This window comes from Triturus cristatus, chromosome 10 (assembly GCF_964204655.1).
Source record: "Triturus cristatus chromosome 10, aTriCri1.1, whole genome shotgun sequence".
Classification (NCBI taxonomy): Eukaryota; Metazoa; Chordata; class Amphibia; order Caudata; family Salamandridae; genus Triturus; species Triturus cristatus.
In genome coordinates, this window is record NC_140593.1 from 841,153,321 (window position 1) to 841,173,823 (window position 20,503).

General features: G+C 44.5%; 1 protein-coding gene across 1 annotated transcript in view; it reads left to right on the plus strand.

Annotated features, from left to right (window-relative positions):
- ECI1 (enoyl-CoA delta isomerase 1) overlaps positions 1-20,503 on the plus strand; it is a 131,483-nt gene that overhangs the window by 96,613 nt on the left and 14,367 nt on the right. The window contains exon 6 of the mRNA XM_085628475.1: positions 17,341-17,519. Within this exon, the coding sequence (XP_085484601.1) occupies positions 17,341-17,519 (179 nt within the window). The remainder of the gene's footprint in view (positions 1-17,340; positions 17,520-20,503) is intronic.

Here is a 20,503-nt window from a genome sequence, read left to right on the forward strand (position 1 = left end):
CTAAAGCCATCAAAAATATGACATTATGCAAAAGGCAATAAACCCAGGGTGAACACGCAGAAAAGCCTGCTTTCCGTCACATCCCAAATGCTGACTGTATAGATTTAAATGCAGATCCTTGGTCAAACCCTCCCTTAAGGTCTGGCCAGTACCCTGCACACCATCCGTACTCCCAGTATGTGACACACATCCTTTATTCAAAGAAGGTCTTTCAGTGTTTTTCCTAGCGGATTACAATATTAGGATATTTAATTCTGTCGCTATTGCTTGCTTTCATTCTTTTGCAGATAACATAGTGTGGCACACAAGGCATCTTCCCATTTAATGAGATCCCTCCCCTGCTTTCCGTGCTGTGGAGCACTACTATTCTTCCAATTTATTGCAAGCTATTTTTTGGTGCATAGGCAAGCTAGATTCTCGAACCTACCGACAAATCTGTTTTTCTAGGGCTTACTCATTATTGCCAGCACACACATTTTGGGGATGTGGAAAAGTGGCATCTCTGTCACAATTTATGCAAATAATATGGAATACGTCTTATGAGTCGATCGTTAGATGGGACGTAAATGTGCAGTAAATGTGTTCTTTGTGTTTGATATCTGTCTGGCATGGCAACACGCATTTTGTGTAACCTGTTAGGTGTCAGATCAGACCTATGCAATGTGTTAAGGTGAATAAGTTGGAATCTGACATTTCCAGGTGATTTATTTAGATACCACACCACATTCGCCCATTCTCTGTCAGTGAGCGCTCTGCGCTCCCCAAATACCTCATCCATGCCTCTCAGGAATTGCCTGTAGTGACAAAGTGGTTACCGCCCTTCCACTACCTTGCAGCCATAACAACAAAAATATGATTGGCTGTGGTGGTTCTTTTATCTGTGTTCCAGCAGATGTTTAACCACTTCACCAAGGCATGGACTGTCAAGAACTGGCCCCAGACTGCAACTTGTTTTTCTCGAAGAAGTCTTTTATTGCTAATGAGACGTCATGTCTCCTCTTTGAGTTTAACACCTGCATTGTTGGATTCTTTTTTTACACCATTCATACGGATTGCGCTGGAACTCTGCAATTTCAGCGCCTTCGCGGCCCGTGGGAGTGCAACAGACTTGTGGCAGCTTCCACTCGAAGAATCCAACTCTGCCTCGTCATAGTTAGCCATCCAGTTCAAGTTTTAGCGGGCATTCTGTTGCACCGTTTGGGTTGGCTTCAACATTAGAGCCCCCGTCTAAGTTCCACTGAGAATGTTGGGCTCCGGTTAAAAAAATAGAGACTTTTTAGAAAGGGCACTTGATGCAGGGAAAAATACTCATACTGTGACAAGCACGACGTCTGCAACCCCTGCTTGTTGCTGGAGCTCAACAAACTGGACTGTGCTGCCTGTGGCCTGTTCATGAAGAAGAAATCATCCGCTCCAGACGTGACCGACGCCTAGCTCATACCATTGAGATGGCAGTGCAGGCTGAATTCTCTGCAGAGACAGAGCAGTAGCTAGAAATCGGCGATGAGGAAGAAAACTACATTCCCTTAGAGGGGAGGCACCATTATGTGCACTATGTGGCTTCAGATTACTCCAGCCAACATGAGGAGTAAGATGACTGTGAGTTGATGATCTTGGCTGTGGAACTTCTGGAAGGACAAACCGCATTATGATCGGGCCCAGGATGAAGACCATGTTAAACGCAGTTAGTACGCAAGGTCCGCAAAACCCCACACACAACCAAAGACTACCTCCACAAACTCTCACCATTGCCTTGGTGCACCACAGCCTTCAGGTTCTGGCTGACACCGAGAGCATGCCTTCAGGGCCAAGATTGGACAAGACTGTGCTTAATACCGATCCAACTCCAGGCCACAGGGACAGACCTAGAGAGGACATAGAGCCCTCACAGCCACAGCAGCACTCTGTGCTGGCAAGTCCTTCGATACCTTCGCAGCCTATGGCACCAACAAAACCTTTGACCTGCCCTCTTTTGGGGTCAATAAAGCCATCGGAGCTGAACAAAAGTTCGGCTTTGACGCAGCATACCCTGTCAGAGCTGAGCCGTATGTCGACTCTAAAGAAACCATCCGCATTGAATCCCACGCTCTAGTAGAGCAAAGGAAGTAAAAAAAACTGATAATGGCATGATGCCGAAGAAAAGTAAAACCACAACATCTACGCATATGGAGGAAAATCTGCAAGAACTATTGGTTAAAAAGCGTTCTCTGGAAGAGGAACATTTGCCTGCTGAGCCCACAAATGGAAAAGGCTGGACACTGCCTCTTCCAAAGAAGAGTATGGAGCATAAGGCCACTAGTCCCATGCCTCTTGACATTACACCTCCTCCACAACCTATGTCACCATCATCCACACATTCAGACGATGCTGACACAGGGTGCCCAAGTTTGTATACCCATGACACAGACTCACAGGGAGCCCCTCCCCAAAGCCCAGATCCTCTAGTTCATATGATGTGGTGCTGCCAGACCCATACATTAAGGTACCAGTTTCAGCTGAAGCATCACCATGTGATGATGCTTCTTCCTATCCGTGTCATTCAGCATACTGCTGAATACTATGCCATAACGTACAGATGTGAAGGAAGAAACCGACTTCTTAGCCGAGACACTCTCCAAAATAGAGCGTTCCCTTCAATACTTACCAATGATAGGGTCAATGCTGAAAGTCTCAACGGAAATATTCGAAGACCCAATCAAATTTTGGGTACTAACCTCACACATTAAATGGAAGTTCAAGCCTTCCCCCTACTGATCTAGTTTATATCTGAGGACACCCAACAGCCGACTCCCTGGTTGTGACAACTGCAAGGAAGAGGGAAGCCTCCCAGACTACTGGAGACGCCCCTCCTCCCGGTAAAGAAAGCAAGCAGGAAAATGAGTCGCACTGGGCCATGCTAATCATTGGTGCATAGCCAACTCGATGAGTGTACTATCGCGCTATAACAGGGCCACTTGGTATGACATGCAACAATTAATACAACATCTCCCAGAGCTGTACAAAAAGAGAGGCGAAGAGTTGGTTACTGAAGATGGGCAGATCTCAAATGCAACTATTCGCTGTGCCCTAGGTTGTGCGGACACTGCAGGAAGAGTGATAAACTCCTTAATCCTCCTGTGTAGGCATGCCTTGCTATGCATCTCTGAGTTTAAACCTTAAATGCAATAACACCTGCTTAACGTCCCATTTGGTGGGATAACCTCTTTTCCTTCCATAGATAAACTCGCAGTAAAAAAAAAAAAAAGTGGACATAATTACCAGTTCAAATTTATACAGTTTTAGGTGACAACAGCCCCAAGAGTGTTTACCAAATGCCTTGCAGTGGTGACAGCCCATCTGAGAAGAGACAACATTCATGTCTTCCCGTATCTCGTCGATTGGCTGATCAAGAGTTCGAGACCGAGGTGCTTGCAGGATACACAGGTCACCATCAATCTATTAAAATAATTGGAATTCACAATAATTGCCACCAAATGCAAAATATCTGATTATACTTAAGGGAAAGTTTCAATGCTATTAAGAACATGAAGGGAAGGAGTATGCTCCACTTTCTTCCTTTAATTCCTTTCACCTCACTTCAACGATATAACAAACCACCTTTTTCCATCAGGCAACGGGAAAGGAAATAAAAAATTAAACAGCCAATCCATACACAGCACAGACCTTCATAACAAAGAATCCTCTTTCTAACTTCTTTCTTTTATGCGACAGAAGCACGCCACGACTCTCCTTTATCGGCATCAGAACCTCAAATAAAAACACAACGATGAATCAGATATGCATGGATCAAATCTCCATTTTCAGAAAAAACAACCATATGATACAGTCATGAACAGTTTCTAGCAGAATTGCTTTCTACAGCATCTTGAAACAATTACAAGTGACCAAACGGACATTCATACTTAAACCTTACAGAGTTGGAAGATAATTACTTAGCCGGATATCATCCTCCCAAAATCACATAAGGGCGAGAAGATTTCCATTAAACCTTGGGTGGATATAATCCTCGCTTCCATGTCCTTAATAGAATTGAAGCTTTCCATTACGTATGCTAGGAAATGTTTCATTCTATGTCAGGACCAGAGGCAGGGATTATGCTCCTTCAAAGCTTGTCCACCACCAAGGACTCCATATCCAAGATTGGTTTAAAGTAAAACCTTTTAAACATGGCGTCCAAAGACCAATCTGCTGTATTAAGGATGTCCTGCGCCTAGAGAAAAAGCCCACTGAATGGGCTCTGAATTACGACACATCAATACCCACTTCATGCATGACCTAGCGGACTCGTCTAGTTATGGTGGGAGAAGAGACTGCTTTGAAATGTTTTTGGAGGGATATTGGCTAATGCCTCACCCCTGGGGAGCTGATGTCCTCCATCATGACCTCATATGCCTTCAGGCACTGTACCACATACAATTTTGAGAACTTATCAAAAGCTGGATAAGAGACACTAACTTCGAATTAGATTTTGCTCTTCGTGAAATGTGGAAAGTGACTCCCACTGAAGTAAAAACCATGTCCGTGACATCCAGGGCCCAAACATCTGTAATGCTGTGGCAGGAACCCAAACAGAGTAGCATTGCTAGCTTCACCGATATTTCTTTACGGGACAAAAACTCATCCCTCTGCTATGACCTGAAAAGATGCAAGACCTTATTTTCATTCCACATGATAAAATATCTAGGCTCTGCGGGCAGTGCCAGACAGATTCCGCTCGTCAACTTACTTACCAGTGGGTGTTCCCTTACCTGATAACCCTGTAACAGAACATGACCGACTGAAATAGCTGACCTATTTCACTGTCCGAAAAGCCAAACCTTGAGATGCCAGTGAAGCCCAAAAATTCATTACTTGTACAACGTTTGACTCTTAGGGATTCTCACCATTTTGTATACACAAACAAACCTTCTCGACCCTGCTGAATTATCAATTGTTGATTCCGTCGGCCCATGCTGTGGCCAACATTCACTCAGACTCCTGTGAAAATCCCGGAACTCGCATCGTTCCCAGTTATCCTTCACACCATGACGGCCTCTGTCCCTGGAATATTAAGGGGTGAGGGTTGCCTAGAGGATCCCAAAGGATAGGGATAGAAGGATTGGAGAATCTAATGAGAGTTCCAGAACTGGAAACCAGACTCGCGACCTCCAGAATGGCGTGATCAGGACTAGTCTCGCTTGCTGCCGTATCACCTGCATTGAAAAACTTATGATCATCGCGAATGGGACAAAGGTGTGTATCTGCTCTTCGGGCCACCACTACAGAAAAGCATTGCCACTGTCAGAGGGTGTGGCTTCCAACTGAATTATGTCTTCACTAGGTGATCCAGATGGGAGACTAATAGATCCACTGTGAAGGGCCCACACGTTCTGTCGGTCATCTTGAAGATCTGCAGATCCAGTTGACACAGGCTCATATCCGACCATTCTTTTGAGTACTAATTTGCTACCTCATCGGAGATTCCCGGAAAAATTTCCTGGATGGAGGACGACAGATGGCCTACCACTCAGGCAATCTGGCGCAATGAAGTCCTTGTCCTGGACAAAGTCTTTCTCAGCTCTCGCCAAATCTCTGCTATCTTCCTGGAGGGAAGACTTAGGGTCTTCTCCGATGAATTGATGATAAATCCGAGGAAGGATGTCTGTTTGGATGAAGTCAAGAGGGATTAATTTTCGTTGATGCCCATGCCCAAGCCTTCCAGCAAGTGAATTGCTGTTTGCAGCTATTCCCTCAATCTGTTGGGGCATTGATCCATCTGCAGAAGGTAATCTAGGTTGATTATTAGATGGAAACCCTGGGCTTGTAGGGATTCGATTGCCAGCTTCAACACCTTGGTGAAGCATGAGGGCACCGAGGATTGACTAAAAAGCAGTCTTGAACTCTTACACCCGTCCCTCCATCAAATTTGCAGGAACGTGCTGTGGGGTGCAAAGATAGCAACCGTCCGGTATGTGTCCTGGAGATCCAAGTGCACCCAGGGGAGTAGTATTTAATAAAACATCTACTTGTCCATGGCACTACTTGCTTCATAAATCTACTTGTCCTGTGACAAAAATCCCCTTCTCCCTTGGTGCCATTTGGCGCCACATATGGCAGCAATCTCATTATATAAAAGCTGTGATATTAGCATTTCTGATTGTGCCAGAGCTCATACTATAGCAGGGTTTAAATTCTAGCAATTCCCTTATGTTTCCACCTTTCCATTGATCTATATACTGGGGCTGGAGGTAGTGTTAAGCAATAGTTCCAGGGTTGGAATGCCCTCTTAAATCTGTGGAAACCTACTAAGTTGCATGTTTTAGGGGTTTTCGCCAGCTCTTCTCCAATCTTTTTCCATACTGAGAAAGGTTAGAAATTTACTCCTGACAGCGGCAGAAATAAAACTTCTTCCAGTATCGGGAAAAAGTGGTTGGAGGGAAAGTGAACTTGTAAACGCTCAACAGATTTTCACATGAGCAAATCTACACCTGCACATTTGCTCGTGCTAAAAAGCAGCTCAGTTTTTTTTCTAGGAGTACGATTTCCTGGTCTACTTCTGTAAATTCTTGTGAATTCATGAAAGCTGTAAATCTGCACCAATGCAAGGACATATACCATTGATGCAATTTTGTGACTTTCTTTAAGAACTGGGCCTCTAATTATGTCTGGAGTTAACCAAGACCTTTTGTTTTTAGGTTGAGCCTGGGCAGCGTATGCGCTGCTGTGCGAGGCATGCTGTATTGAGGTACGGCATAGAAGCTCCGGCCATTTCCCGCCCATCTTTCCAATTGGCTCCTGTTACTGTTTTTGCAAAATCGTTGCTTTTCATTTGTGAATAGACTTAGTAGTCCCTCCTTGGTACCGCCTTATCTGCATTTGTATCCTCCCATAACAACTGGACTTTTTACTTGTTTTACACAGTCTGCTTTATAAGTCTATGAGCACTATTTTCTTTAATTACTTCCCCTATTCCACCACGACATCGCAGTATGCTTTTATCAATGTATTTATTTAAATTACAGCTTGGTCCGCTTTTAACTATAGTGGCGCCGCTTATTTAATTTACGGCGCGGTCCGCTTTCACATTTGCGACTGCGCATAATTAAGAGCGCAGGCCGTGTTCATTTTGGCGGGTTTGCTACGGAACCTTTCTAAAAGATTTCTTTCACTTGGGTTGAAAGCGCCCGATACGTGCTTTCACTTTAATTTAGGCTGCACTCCTTTCTTTAGACGCTGCTGACCATAATCTGAATACGCGAGTGCTCTCACATTTGCGAGAGTTTGAGCTATTGGCAATTAAAAATAACAATGCCTTTTATATGTGTTTCTTTTAAAGTACATAAAAGCATTGTCATTTACAATGCCAATAGCTTAAACGCTCGCAAATGCGAGACCTATTGCATTAAAAAATGCTTGTTATTAAAATGGTCTGTATGTCTGTGTGTCTATCTTTGTAGTTAACCGAGTTCTTTTGTCGTTTTATTCAAATTCTCTGTCTGTCTCTGTCCATCCATCTATCCATCAACTGGCTCCACTGTTTCACAAAGAGCATATCAGTACACACAGTAGTTTTGTTCAGTGCTGGTAACTATTGTGACAATGTGTGCTTTTTGACACCAAACAATATTATTGCTTTTTTGTCTTTCTGTTAATGGTAAGGGCTTGGCAGCTCCCAAAACGTTTCACAAAAACAGTATCGTGCATTGACAAAACCAAAAGACTTAACAATATCCGACCTGTCTGCTTTGCCAATGATTGTTTAGTATCATGTTTCCCATTCTTGTTGAAACTGTTTGCACTGATTTTTTTCCATTATGAATATTTTTTTTTATAAATACTAGCATGGATAAACACATTTCACTAAATAATACTTCAAAGAAATGTAGCCTTCAATTTCACGTTTTTTTTCTTCCTATTTGCATTGTTTTGTGAACATTTTATTTTGAAAGCAATGGATCATCACTCTTGTTTTTGAGCTTATGCAGATATTTGCATCTAGTTAGAGAGCATTCTGGGAGCATTGTATGTAGCCTCATATTGTTAAAAATGCTGTAAACGTGTGTGCACATTTTTACACTGGAACCACTGTCAATAGTGCAGTGCGAGCTTATAACATTTCCTTAGAGCACTGTATTAACCCCTTCAGTGCCCATGACGAGCTGGACTCGTCATGGGCTGCGGTGGCGCTGTGCCCATGACGAGTCCAGCTCGTCATGAACTCCGCCCGCTAATGGAAGGCGCGGCACTGGGCGGGGAAAGGGGCGGGCATGCAAGGGGTTAAAGGCTTTGTGTAACTGAACCATAAATACAAGTTAGAACAGCATTGGCATATGGACACAAATATTACCTTTACTGTAGACTATGCCCTTCCTGGATCCATAATGTAGTAGTGTAAACTGGCAGCCAAAGGGTGTGTGCTGCAGGGGTTGGGTCTACTTGTCCCAAGGACTAAATAAACATGAAACTTGTTGTCCTTGACCCAAAACAATGTGCTGGGAGTCAGGCTATAAGAACTCCACACTCCTGGCACCATCCAATCGTACGTCTGCAACAGATCTCACAAGAGATGGATATCTTCTTTCTTGAAATAGAGGTAGACCAGCTGTTTGTTGAACTCTATCAAGGTAGCATGTTCCTTTGAGGAAATCAACGGACTTGGACGAGAGTGTTGTACTGGGAATAAATGAAACTGAATATGAAAACCCTGGATTGTCTGCAGGACCCATGAGTTTGAGATGAGCACCTCCCAGTTGTGTAGAAACCATGCCAGGTGACCCCCTCACCATTTGTTGGGAAGAAGGGCAAACACTCACCTGACTGCTTCCTGTGGAGTTGCTCTCTGAAGGACCCTCTTGCGTAGTGGCCCTTCTGGCCTATCCTGGAGGGGAAAAATTCCCCTGAGCGGGACAGGTCCTGCCCCCTTCGATAGCCTCGACCCAGGGTAGGGCCTTGGGGGTAGAAGCGGCAGACCTAACACCCTCTGCCAGAGCAGGCCCGACAAGAATCCGGGGGTGGAAAATATTATTCATGGAAGCCTGTGCCTTGTGTAGCGACGAAAATGTGGACACAAACTTCCCCATCTCTTTTATAAAGGGTTCCCGAACAGTCCCCCTCGGGTCCACTGAGATTAACAGAGAACAGCGCCTCTCGGTAGATAGCACGAAGTTGGAGTTGCCAAGGAATGTTGCTGCATCCACCTGGAAAAAACATCTGGGTAATTTGGCCTCTTATGCCCTTCTTAGGGTCTCTCATATACTTTGCTAAAAAATGGGCATTCTAGTGTCAACGTCTGACGTGAGGGCCACTTTCCCTGCCAGGGAAGGGTGTGGACACTCTGTTCTGAGACAAGCCCTTGCCTCCTTCTTTAAGGCGATTTGCCACATACTTGGCCACTTTGGTTGAGGGAACTAAGTCCACAGAGTAGAGGTGGATCAGATCATCTGGATCCAACATATGGGCCTCCAAGGCTATTGAGGGGGTAGTGACCGGGGATGGGCGCCAGGGCCTAGAGCTGCCCGCCTTATTAGTCTAATCCCAATGGGAATCATCATCTGGGAAGGAGGGGGCAAAGGCCAATTCATCAGAAGTGGAGCTCAACACTTCCACCACGCTTTCTAGGCCACTGGGGAGAATGCAGGAGAGAGAAGCCTTTTTGAACCTCTCTAAGGCAGTAAGGTCCACCCCGAAGTCCATCTTACCCTTGGAGGGTGCTCTGTGTCCTGGCTAACCCTAGGGAGGGGGCCAGAGAATGGGGATTGTCTAGTGACAGGTTGAGGGAAACTGAGCAGGCGTATGGCGCCTCTCTAAGGGCTCGGTTGTGAAGGCGATGAAATAGAGGTGATTTGGGAAAAAGGGGGTGGTGATGGACAGAGTTTCTGAATGATGCAGAATACTCTTACCAAGTCAAGAGATCATGGTTTTAATCCATCACCGTTTTTTAGCTCACTGCACCATCCCAGCTCAGAACCTGGCTACATGCAAATTAGTCTGTACCTGTCCCAGTGCATGATGGGAACAGGGCAAACCAAACTACCAAGCCAATTCTTATACTGGGAAGGAAACAAGCTTCCGGGGACCGGTTTCTGGCATCACAGCCTTCGTCGGCCCGGCTTGCCTGAATCTTGATGGTGCAATGAGCAAGGGACTCACGTCTGAGCATACCCTCCCACACTGAGTGTGGTTAAAAACGATTTGGGAAAAAGGGGGTGGTGATGGACAGAGTTTCTGAATGATGCAGAATACTCTTACCAAGTCAAGAGATCATGGTTTTAATCCATCACCGTTTTTTAGCTCACTGCACCATCCCAGCTCAGAACCTGGCTACATGCAAATTAGTCTGTACCTGTCCCAGTGCATGATGGGAACAGGGCAAATCAAACTACCAAGCCAATTCTTATACTGGGAAGGAAACAAGCTTCCGGGGACCGGTTTCTGGCATCACAGCCTTCGTCGGCCCGGCTTGCCTGAATCTGGGAAGGAGGGGGCAAAGGCCAATTCATCAGAAGTGGAGCTCAACACTTCCACCACGCTTTCTAGACCACTGGGGAGAATGCAGGAGAGAGAAGCCTTTTTGAACCTCTCTAAGGCAGTAAGGTCCACCCCGAAGTCCATCTTACCCTTGGAGGGTGCTCTGTGTCCTGGCTAACCCTAGGGAGGGGGCCAGAGAATGGGGATTGTCTAGTGACAGGTTGAGGGAAACTGAGCAGGTGTACGGCGCCTCTCTAAGGGCTCGGTTGTGAAGGCGATGAAATAGAGGTGACCACGGCCGCGCAAAGTTCATCATCTAGAGTTTGGACCAAAATGGATTCCTCCTCTAGATATTCACCTTCCATTTTTGCCTGCATTTGAAGGTTGTTTTTGAGTAAGCACGACGTGGGCCCGTCATTGAAGTACTGGGCAGGGCCTGATGATTTGTTGGCGCAAAGGCTGCATTAAAGAAAGCACCTCGTGGGGTCGTCAGTACGGTGCTGGGCAAAGGCAAGTTGAATCTTGGATCTGCTAGAAGTGCGAGCGGGTCAAAAGACCTACTGTATAATCTGGAACCAGCCGTGAATGGAGCGCCGACACACTCCCGCGGCAGCCACCTACTGTCACGAAAAATCTATTACAAAATACAATGATGATTTGAGAATAAAAGAAACCGCATTCATCTGCCTGCTGGAGCAGGAAAGAAAAGAGGAAGTTAGACAGAGAATGCTTTGTTACGAAGGACTGTGCTGTTTATGGATTGGCAGAATTGTTTTGTATTTCCTTTCCCAGTGCCTGATGGGAAAGGTTGTTTGTTAGAATGTCGAAGTCTGCTGGAATAAATTAAAGAAAGAAAGTAGAGCATAATACTTACCTCCGGTCCTGACATATAATCACATATACAGCCTCTTCAAACACAGCCCTATCTGGGAGCAATCCTCAATTCATTCTCAGCTACAGCATGCACCAATACCCAGAGGGTTCACATTCTCCAGAGCCAACTGCCTCTTTTTCAGCCGCATCGTTGCCTGCCAGTCAGAGCTGCGATGCTCCTTCTGGGCATGATGGCCTCCTGTATAGCAATAGTTCCTAATCCCAGGCTCCAAATGTGACCTTTACTGTAGTGTCTAGCATCTCACTGGTCACTGGCAGCGGTGGTCTTGAGGATTTGGTGTTAGTTCCACCTAGGATCCATTGATCATACTGGTGGGGCTCAGAGAATCTCCTCCAGGGCATAACTTTTTTTGACCCGATCCTGCAAGTGACTCTCTCCACAGATGCAACATCCTAGGGTGTAGCTATCACCTCTTGGAAGAGTTGGAGAGATTCATGCTCTTACCATAAAAGAACCGTATGATCAGGTTTTTCAAGATAAAGTACCTCTGCGGACAAAGCCCAAATTAAGTCCAAAAGTTGTCTCTTCTTTCCTTTTACACCAAACACTTGATTTACCTGTTTTCTTCCCTAAGCCTGAGACCTTGGCAGAGAAAGCACTTCATTCACTTGATGTTAAAAAAGCATGAATGTACTACAATGACAGGATTAGACCTTTCAGAGAGACACAACCTCTTTTTGTGGCTTTCTCAAGTCCAAAAAAGGGTAACAACATTTCTAAAGCAGGTATTTATTGCACGGTGGATTGTAAAATGTATTCAACTTTGCTACATCAAAGCCAAACTAACTTTCCCAACAGTTCCATGCGCACACTCTACCGAAAAGAAAGATGATTCACTGGCTATCTTAGGCAACATCTATTCAGCTGATATTTCTGAATCAGCTACTTGGTAGAATCAGCACACGTTCACTAGACACTATTGCGTTGATTGATTTTCAGGCAAGGCAGCAGTCTCTTGTGGGATAAACAGTCCTACGGATGCCATTTCAAACATCTGCACCTAATGATGCCTAGAGCCACCGTAAGAGGATTACTGATTTACAGTCTATGCATAGCATGTGTATCTGCAGCCAACACATGCTACGAATGGAGTATGTTACTTACCTTGTAAGTATCTATTCGTAGCGTGTAGTGCTGCAGATTCACATGCGCCCTCCCGCCTCCCCAGCATGGCATATGATAGTGTCAGATTTATATGTATTATGCTATATAAATATATGATTATGCACATATTTTTAGTTTATTACACACATTTGTTCTTGTATAATATCTTCACTAGCTTCATCCTCACTCGCCATTGTGGCGGGAAACAATTATCACAAACAATGGAGCCGTTGAACAAGCGTATTCTCTCGAGAGGAGGAGAATAGACGTCACATCAGCAAAAAAAAAAGACTTATTTGAGAAAAACAAGTTGTCGAGTCCCATCCCAACACTAGATGGCAGGTGTGTGCATAGCATGTGACTCTGCAGCACTGCACTCTACAAATAGATACCTACAAGGTAAGTAACATACCCCTTCCTTTCGCTCCAGTCGACGACATAATATCCTGTGAGGTCTCATTCCCCTTCACCATCAAAGCCAAAAGCCTCCTTGCTTTGTCCGTGCTTTGTGCTGCTTGTTCACTTACTCTCTGTAATCAAACAAATGCAAAACCTCAATTGAAGTCAAATATTTAAGCTTCAACTGTATGAAGTTTTGCCTCTCCCCTGCCACACTCTTCTTCTGTTTCGAGCTTCCTCAATTCCGTTTCTGTCTGTAGTATTTCTCTGTTGAAGTTAGACTTGAACATATCTGCATTCTGTGTACACATGCCTAGTTTGCGGATCTTAAAGGCTTTCTATTAAGTGTGTGTTACCAATCAAACCATCAATAGAGTTAAAATATTAGATTTTATAGTCCCTGACTAAGCCATTTTTATTAGCCAGTTAAAAGTGCCCCCTGTAAACTTCACTTAAGGACTTAAGTTGGCATCCCACCCCCATTTCTCTGTGTATCATGAATGGGCAATGATGTTCAATTTTGCATCCTTTATATTCCACATGTCATCATACCCCTCATCTGGGTGGATTGCATAACCATAGCGGTCTTGAATGTAGTGTGTGCATGGAAGAGTAGTGTGAGAATTTGAACGCATCAGTGTTCAAAGAGATCCAGACCTCAGTGAAATGCCAACCCTGTTTCCAGGTAGTTATTCTAGAAGACCAAATGGTGGTTACGTGTGGCAGAGGAGGAAAAGGTCTATGTACTTCCATCCAGCACTTTGTTGCAATCACCTCTACCCACCTCAAGGCAGGTTCAGAACCAGCTAGTCCTCTTACGAGCACTTATGGGACCTTGAAGGCAGAAGCATGTGTGCTATATGAGTCCATCTTGTGCCACATGTAATTACCCAACTTCCTGAGCCCGACTGGTCTTAATTGTAGTGAATAAAGCTGGTAGTTTCAAGACATGCCAATTCTGTTTATGCAAAAGTCAACATTCTATCTTCAACTTTCACCACTTTTGTACTACTTCCATGTGTTTTCAGCACTGTTGTCTTCAAGAGACCTCCTACCATCATTGGAGTTAGTCTTTGTGTCTGTTCTTAACCAGGTGTTGTTTTTCCAAGTCCACAGCTATGTCTGATTCTGTGACCATTAAGTTCATCGAATTATCCTGGGTTTCCTGCCCTCTCGTTCCCTCCGGTGACAGTTTGGTCACCGTTGTACTTTGTTCACCTTGGAATTGTTCCCTAGCGGCCTGTGCTGGTTTCCTTTTTTCTAATGTTTGCTTTCCAATTAGTACCCTCTTTAGTATCTCCTGTATTCTACATCTTGTGGTCTTCAGCCCAACGCTCAGCCCATTCTCTCACTACCCCGCATCAGTGAAATAGTGGTATTTCCTGTCCGCCAACACTCTCATCTTAGTTGTAAAGAGCAACAGGTGCTTGAGACTCAGAATTCGGAGGTGCTTCTTGGCCTATTTGGTTACATGCGAAAACACAAAATGCAAATTCTTCGCCTCCAGGAACCTTAAACCCACAATCCATGGGCAATGCTCTAGCTATCAACTGGTCAGGGATCCTTGCTAGCTTCTCTCACCACCATCACCACCCAAATATCATTCAAGTGTAGGTGCTTCATAATAGCTTTGAAAGACTGCATTTTTACCTCATGTTTGAGAGTTACCCAAAGGGTTAGAATTGCTCTGTCCCCTGGCACATGGAGCCATATCCCTTGGATTACTGTAAAATGGTAACTCGTTTGTGAAATTTCAGAAGTTTGGCCAAAATGTCTCCACAATTCGTTCCTGGTTGCCGCTGTGTCGAGAAGACTGTGCATGCCCTTCAAGACATTAAAAAGATGGATAATACCCTTTTGCTATGGGTCCCCCATTTTCCAGCGATCATAATAAAGTTCAAGTTTGAGGCTCTACTATTTCTCAGCCTACCCACCATTTAGATGTTGCAACATCTAGCTTATCTTTCTCCATCCATGTCTTGAATTTCCCGTGACCTGGATGTGATTCTGTGGGCAGGTACCTCTGTCTTTAACTCGGCCACAGTTTTCCCAAGATCTGATATCCTCTCCTCACTTAGCTAACCTTTTATTACCTTGCACAGGTTTTCTCTCATTAAGCCCATATACTTGCTAGCCATTACATGTGGACTGTGATAAACACTTTTTAGACTGTTGTGGTGCAATTCCAGGCTGAGGTCACATGCTGAGCTCTGGGCCCCATACACTGTCGTTTATGGGTGGTGCCAAACATGAACATAGTGCACAGACTACCAAATTTGTGATACTTTAATATGTACTGGCCAAGAGAAAATTTGTCATGAGTTGGAAATTTCAGAACCTTCTTAAACTGAAATGTGCTGAGGCAGAATTTTACTCTAAAGTTACGGGCAAAGAACTTCAGTGTGGAGCCTTGGTCTCGAACATGTGACTCTTATTCTAAGCATACTTGATTATGTGTGAGATCAACTGACACCAAGAGACGCAAGCATATTGTAAATTCAATACATTTTATAAAGAAAAGTTTCATTTTCGGAGCTGGGAGTTACATTTTCTTTTTTTTCCATCTATGGAGCGTACAGTTCACTGGGTGTCATTGATGCATTAGTGAGATTTCTGTTTTTGAAGTGGTTTTTAGTTTGCAGAACAGAGGGCTAAACTCTTGAAAGGCTTTTGATGTGATTTACATTGAGGTTAGGAGGCGGTCTGACCCAGATATGGGAGGCATTCATTTTAGTCATGTCAAGTTCTGTGGTCTAGATGAGACGAAGCAAGGACGCTTACGAACTGTATTGTTGTAGTTTGCGAAGTGAACTGAAAAGTTGGCATTGTTGGATGCTCTAAAGAATTACTGAGGTAAAATAATATAATCCTCTTTGGTTCGCATACAACTGTCTCCTGTAATGATGACTTTGTTGCAATGTTAGAAAGCTTTTTAAGGTGTATCTTGCTGTCCTAGAGACGAGGGGAGGTTCAAGTGATGCCACCTCTTAGGTCTGTTGTGTTTTCAAGTAATGTGTTAAGCCCTAATATTTCTTGGTGTTGATAGATAGTTTTTTTCCCCCATTGCGAGTCTGAGGTCTTATTAGAAGTATCTAGCACCTTGTTGATGGGTGCCCTGGCACTGATAATTTGTAAATACAGAGCTGATGAGGTACTGCTGTAGTCAAATGGTGGGCTCCAAAATAAAGGATGCCAGCATTGGCACTGGAGGAGAGAATGTCTTCATGCTTTATGAGTTTGAGAATTTAAATGTAACAACATTTCTGATTGCTCTGGTCAGTGGTTTTCTAGACAAGAAAACTAAGCATGGTAGCAATGCTCAGGAGATGACAGCAGAGAAATGGTGAGATTTTGCAGCAGTGTTTGAGGGTGGGAAAGCAACTAATCCTGAGACTGCTCACACATCTGCTTGTCAAACATTTGCCAAAATACTATTTAGGAATCTCTATAATTTCCCTTTCTTGTGTCTTGATGTTTTTTCTCCACCAGTGAGGGGCTCCATAGCAGTAGTGATTCAGTTTCTGACAGATTGTAGGCTTTGATGATGGTGGGATGGATTGGCCAATGGATGCTTGCTGTATCCCAGGAGAGGCTGTGGGACACTGCAGTGTTTTGAGACACTAAGGGCTGAATCTGCCCACCATACATAAGGGAACGTGGAGCTATGGAATTCCTCTCTACAGTGTCTCACTTGTGAGACTATCCAATTCCTCAAATGCTGTGACTAACCTCTGCTTTAAAATTGATTCTTGTTTCTTGTGCGTGTGCCATCTAAAATACTTCTAAAGATCATGCCCTACATTACATATGATGAACATCAAGCTGCACTTTGCCTGGTAGACTGATTTCAGAGATTTTCTCTAGACAAGGCAAAACGTGGGAACAGGCTTCAGCTTGTTAAAAACCGTGCTAGTAGGATAGTGATCAACACTTCTAGATTCAGCCATTTTTCCCTCATTCTGAAAGCTTCAGTGGCTTCCTATTAGTTAAAGAATTTCTGTCAAGGTTTTGTGCTTGGTTCACAGAGCCCTGATGTGGACATATCCAGAATTCTATGTGACTTGTATGCCTCCACCAGGCAGTCCTTTCTGTTGTTTAGGATACCTTAGTTTTGAGGCACATCTTTTTCTGGATCTGCGCATACTATGTGGAATATTCTTCTTCCTGGATTATGAAAAATTACCTTCGATTTTCTTCCAGAAAACATTAAGATTTGCCTTTTCATATCTGTAAGGAGGTTTGTTCAGTTATACCACAGCCTCTGCACCGGTTTGTACCCTCCCAACTCCAAGATCCCTCTTAAGCACTATGCAAAAGCACAAGCAGGAGGCTGGAATGAATGTATGTGTTTTTTGCTTTGCAGATCAGAGTTCTGACATTCATTCAGTCTGAATCTGTTAAGGTTTTTCTCCTACATCTGTCACACTGCAAATTCTGAATTGTAATTATTATTTTCTTTTCCACGATATACACCAACATCTTATTTCCTATTTCAGGTTTAAGGACACTATGACAAATACGATTGGAAACCGTGAGACTGAGAAAGCCCTTCAGCTTGGGTATATGTACAGCCCTGAAGATGCCCTGAAGGTGGGCTTGGTGGATCAGTTAGTGTCTGAAGACAAGGTGCAGACAGTGGCATCCACTGTGATGTCCGAGTGGTTAGCCATTCCAGGTACGATTTGTTAGAACATTCCACATATGAGTGTGTTTTAAGCATCTCCTTTGTTGGCTTGAGCTTTGTCCAGAAAATCCCTCAGCAGTTCCGGCCTGTGTGGAAGTACGCAACTTGGAGATGTTGGTGAGAGCAAATATAAGAATGAACATTTTCCGGGCAATTTTATTAGAATGTTGTGTGAGGGTTTCTGGTGAAGTAGCCTCTAAACGTTGTCAGATTCCCTAAAGCATGTTTCTTGTAATCGTATGGTGTTTGACCAATATGTTTCATATAGAAAATGTATCACTCTATTTCCTTGTATTGCCTCCAAGCATAGTTGCTCTCTATTGTTTGAAGTGTTGGCCCCACCGTCATCGATTGACCACCCCCCACCCCATCCTGCCCCAAAAACGTTCAGGTCTAGGTGTGCCCCCGATTGACCTGCTATACACAGTGGTGCCTCGGAAGGGTGGTGGTACTGGGAAAACATAGCTAGAGATGCACCGAGACCTACCAACCTACATGGTGCCACCGTGTGTCACATATCGGCTCTCATTACATGATCACCCGATGAGGAGCAGATATCACATTGTGTGCTCACAGTTAGCTGGAAACTCCTGCAGAGAGCAGGTTTCCAGCAAATTAATTGGAAGTTGTGCGCAGTCTTTGACCATTAGGTTGCAAAATCTCTCTAGGACATCGAGACCAGCCTCAGAAGCTTTGTTGTTTTGGTGTTTGGGATGGTAGGAGTGGGTGGGCAATTTAAAGTTCCTTGGTCAGTGCTCAGCACCAAGCCCTTCCGCTCTCCTCTCAGGGTGAGAAATCTTCGTAAGTTGGCAGGTCTGTGTACCGTTAGTGCAGAGTATTTGAGGGGGTGAACTCTGCAGTTTCAGTAGATTATGCCCCCATCCAGTAAATCGTTGTATACTGTTTAGGATTTTGCAGTGATTTGTGGTGCAGCACAACCGGATATGTCGCAGTTAATCTTGAATGTTTTCTTTTGTAATGCCTCTCACCCAACAGGCGGCATGGATACTACACCTGCTATTGAAAGTGTGTGTGGGGGAGCCAGGCATGCACAAGCAAGTCCAGATGAGTACAGTCACGCAGCTTTCAGGCCCTCTTGCCAGTTTCAGGTGCATGGCTGCCTTACTGTGGCCAGTGGGTCCATTGCGGAGAGTATCAATAGCAAACTTTCTCTGTTTTTGAGGGTCCTTCACGCTTTGAAACTTCTCACTCCCCTGCCACCCTGTCCTCGTTTGGCCAGTATTGCACTATTAGGGCCTGCTTCAGACAGGTTTGAGACTGCAACAAGGGTGCGTGGCAGGCTTACATTCTATAAACACACTGCAGGTGTTTGGATTCTCTCTATTGGGGCTCTGCTCGAAGAACGTTGATTGCCTGAGAGTCTTAACCTGGAGCAGGCCCCCCCACCCCCATTCTTCCTATAGTAAAGCGCCAGTTGCCTGCAGACATATGCCAAGGCAGGCTTAGGGTCCCACTTTCCATGCAACTAGGCCTTATGTCTGGGCTCTGCTGATGGCAGGAGGCACTACAGACTATTTTTCCCGAGGCTGCTGTACACAAGTGTTGCTATATTGGATTATGGTGATTAGTTGCGGGGATGGGCGATGTTTACAGCAGGGTTTTGCCTTGCGACCTCCGGAGTCTGACCGCATTGTAGCCATCTTGGAGACTGGCACTCCCATCACCCCAAGTTTTGAGGCTTTATGCCACCAGAGTGTTCTTGATTTTTTTTTTGTATTACTTTTTTTTTCTTCCACATCTCTCTCCCCCTGCCCTTCCAACTGGTTTTCACAGAAGGATGTGTACTGACTTTTCATCAGAGAGCATACATGCCACTGGAATCAAGCTATCCTGGCTGAAGAGGGGTGAAACCCCACAACCGGTCCTAGGATGCTTGTTTCCAGTCCAGGGAGGACCTGGCTTGGCAGTTCGGGCTGGACTGTTCCCATGAGGCACAGGGTCAAGACTGATTTGCATATGGCTGGGTTCAAACTGGAATGGCATGGTGAGCAAAAAAACGATGGATTTAGGCCCAGATCTCTGTACTGGAGTGAATGCATGACATTGTTCTGCATTCTGTCCATCAACTGTTGTTTTTGCATTTGTCACCCCGAGTGGGACGGGTATGCTCAGACGCGAGTCCCGTGCTCTCCATGCCACTGGAATCAAGCTATCCTGGCTGAAGAGGGGTGAAACACCAAAACCAGTCCTAGGATGCTTGTTTCCAGTCCAGGGAGGACCTGGCTTGGCGGTTCGGGCTGGACTGTTCTCATGAGGCACAGGGTCAAGACTGATTTGCATATGGCTGAGTTCAAACTGGAATGGCATGGTGAGCAAAATAACGATGGATTTAGGCCCAGATCTCTGTACTGGGGTGAATGCATGACATTGTTCTGCATTCTGTCCATCAACTGTTGTTTTAGCATAAAGAGATCGACAGATCTAAAGGCAGATGGTCTGCAAATTGCTTTGAATGGTGTACTTGTAAATCCAGTTTTTGCAGTTGCAGGGCTAATACCCTTCTTTGTGCAAAGCTGTAATTTGCCCCCCAATTTTTCCTTTGATAAAACTATTGAAATTTATGAATCTAAAATACAGCAGAAGGTTTCTGAATGATTGGCACAGTTGTATCTGCTAGGGACTGCAACTGTAGAGAAAAAGCTTAAAAAAACAGTGTGCAGCCCAGCTAATGGAGGTTGGATTTTGAAAAAGGTTAATCCATACTAGATGGTTTTTGCATTTATGGTACCTCCACATTGATGGAGAATCAGAACCAATGGGGAAAATCATGGTTCTCATCCAGGGGATACTCATCAATAGTCATAATCTATGAATAATCCCCGCCCATGTGCGGGATCCCGGAGCATATAGAAAATACATATATATACATATATATATACATATGTGAAAACATATAAATGCAGCCTAATAATGTTCAAAACATGGCAATGCTGTAAATTACATATTTTTGCATA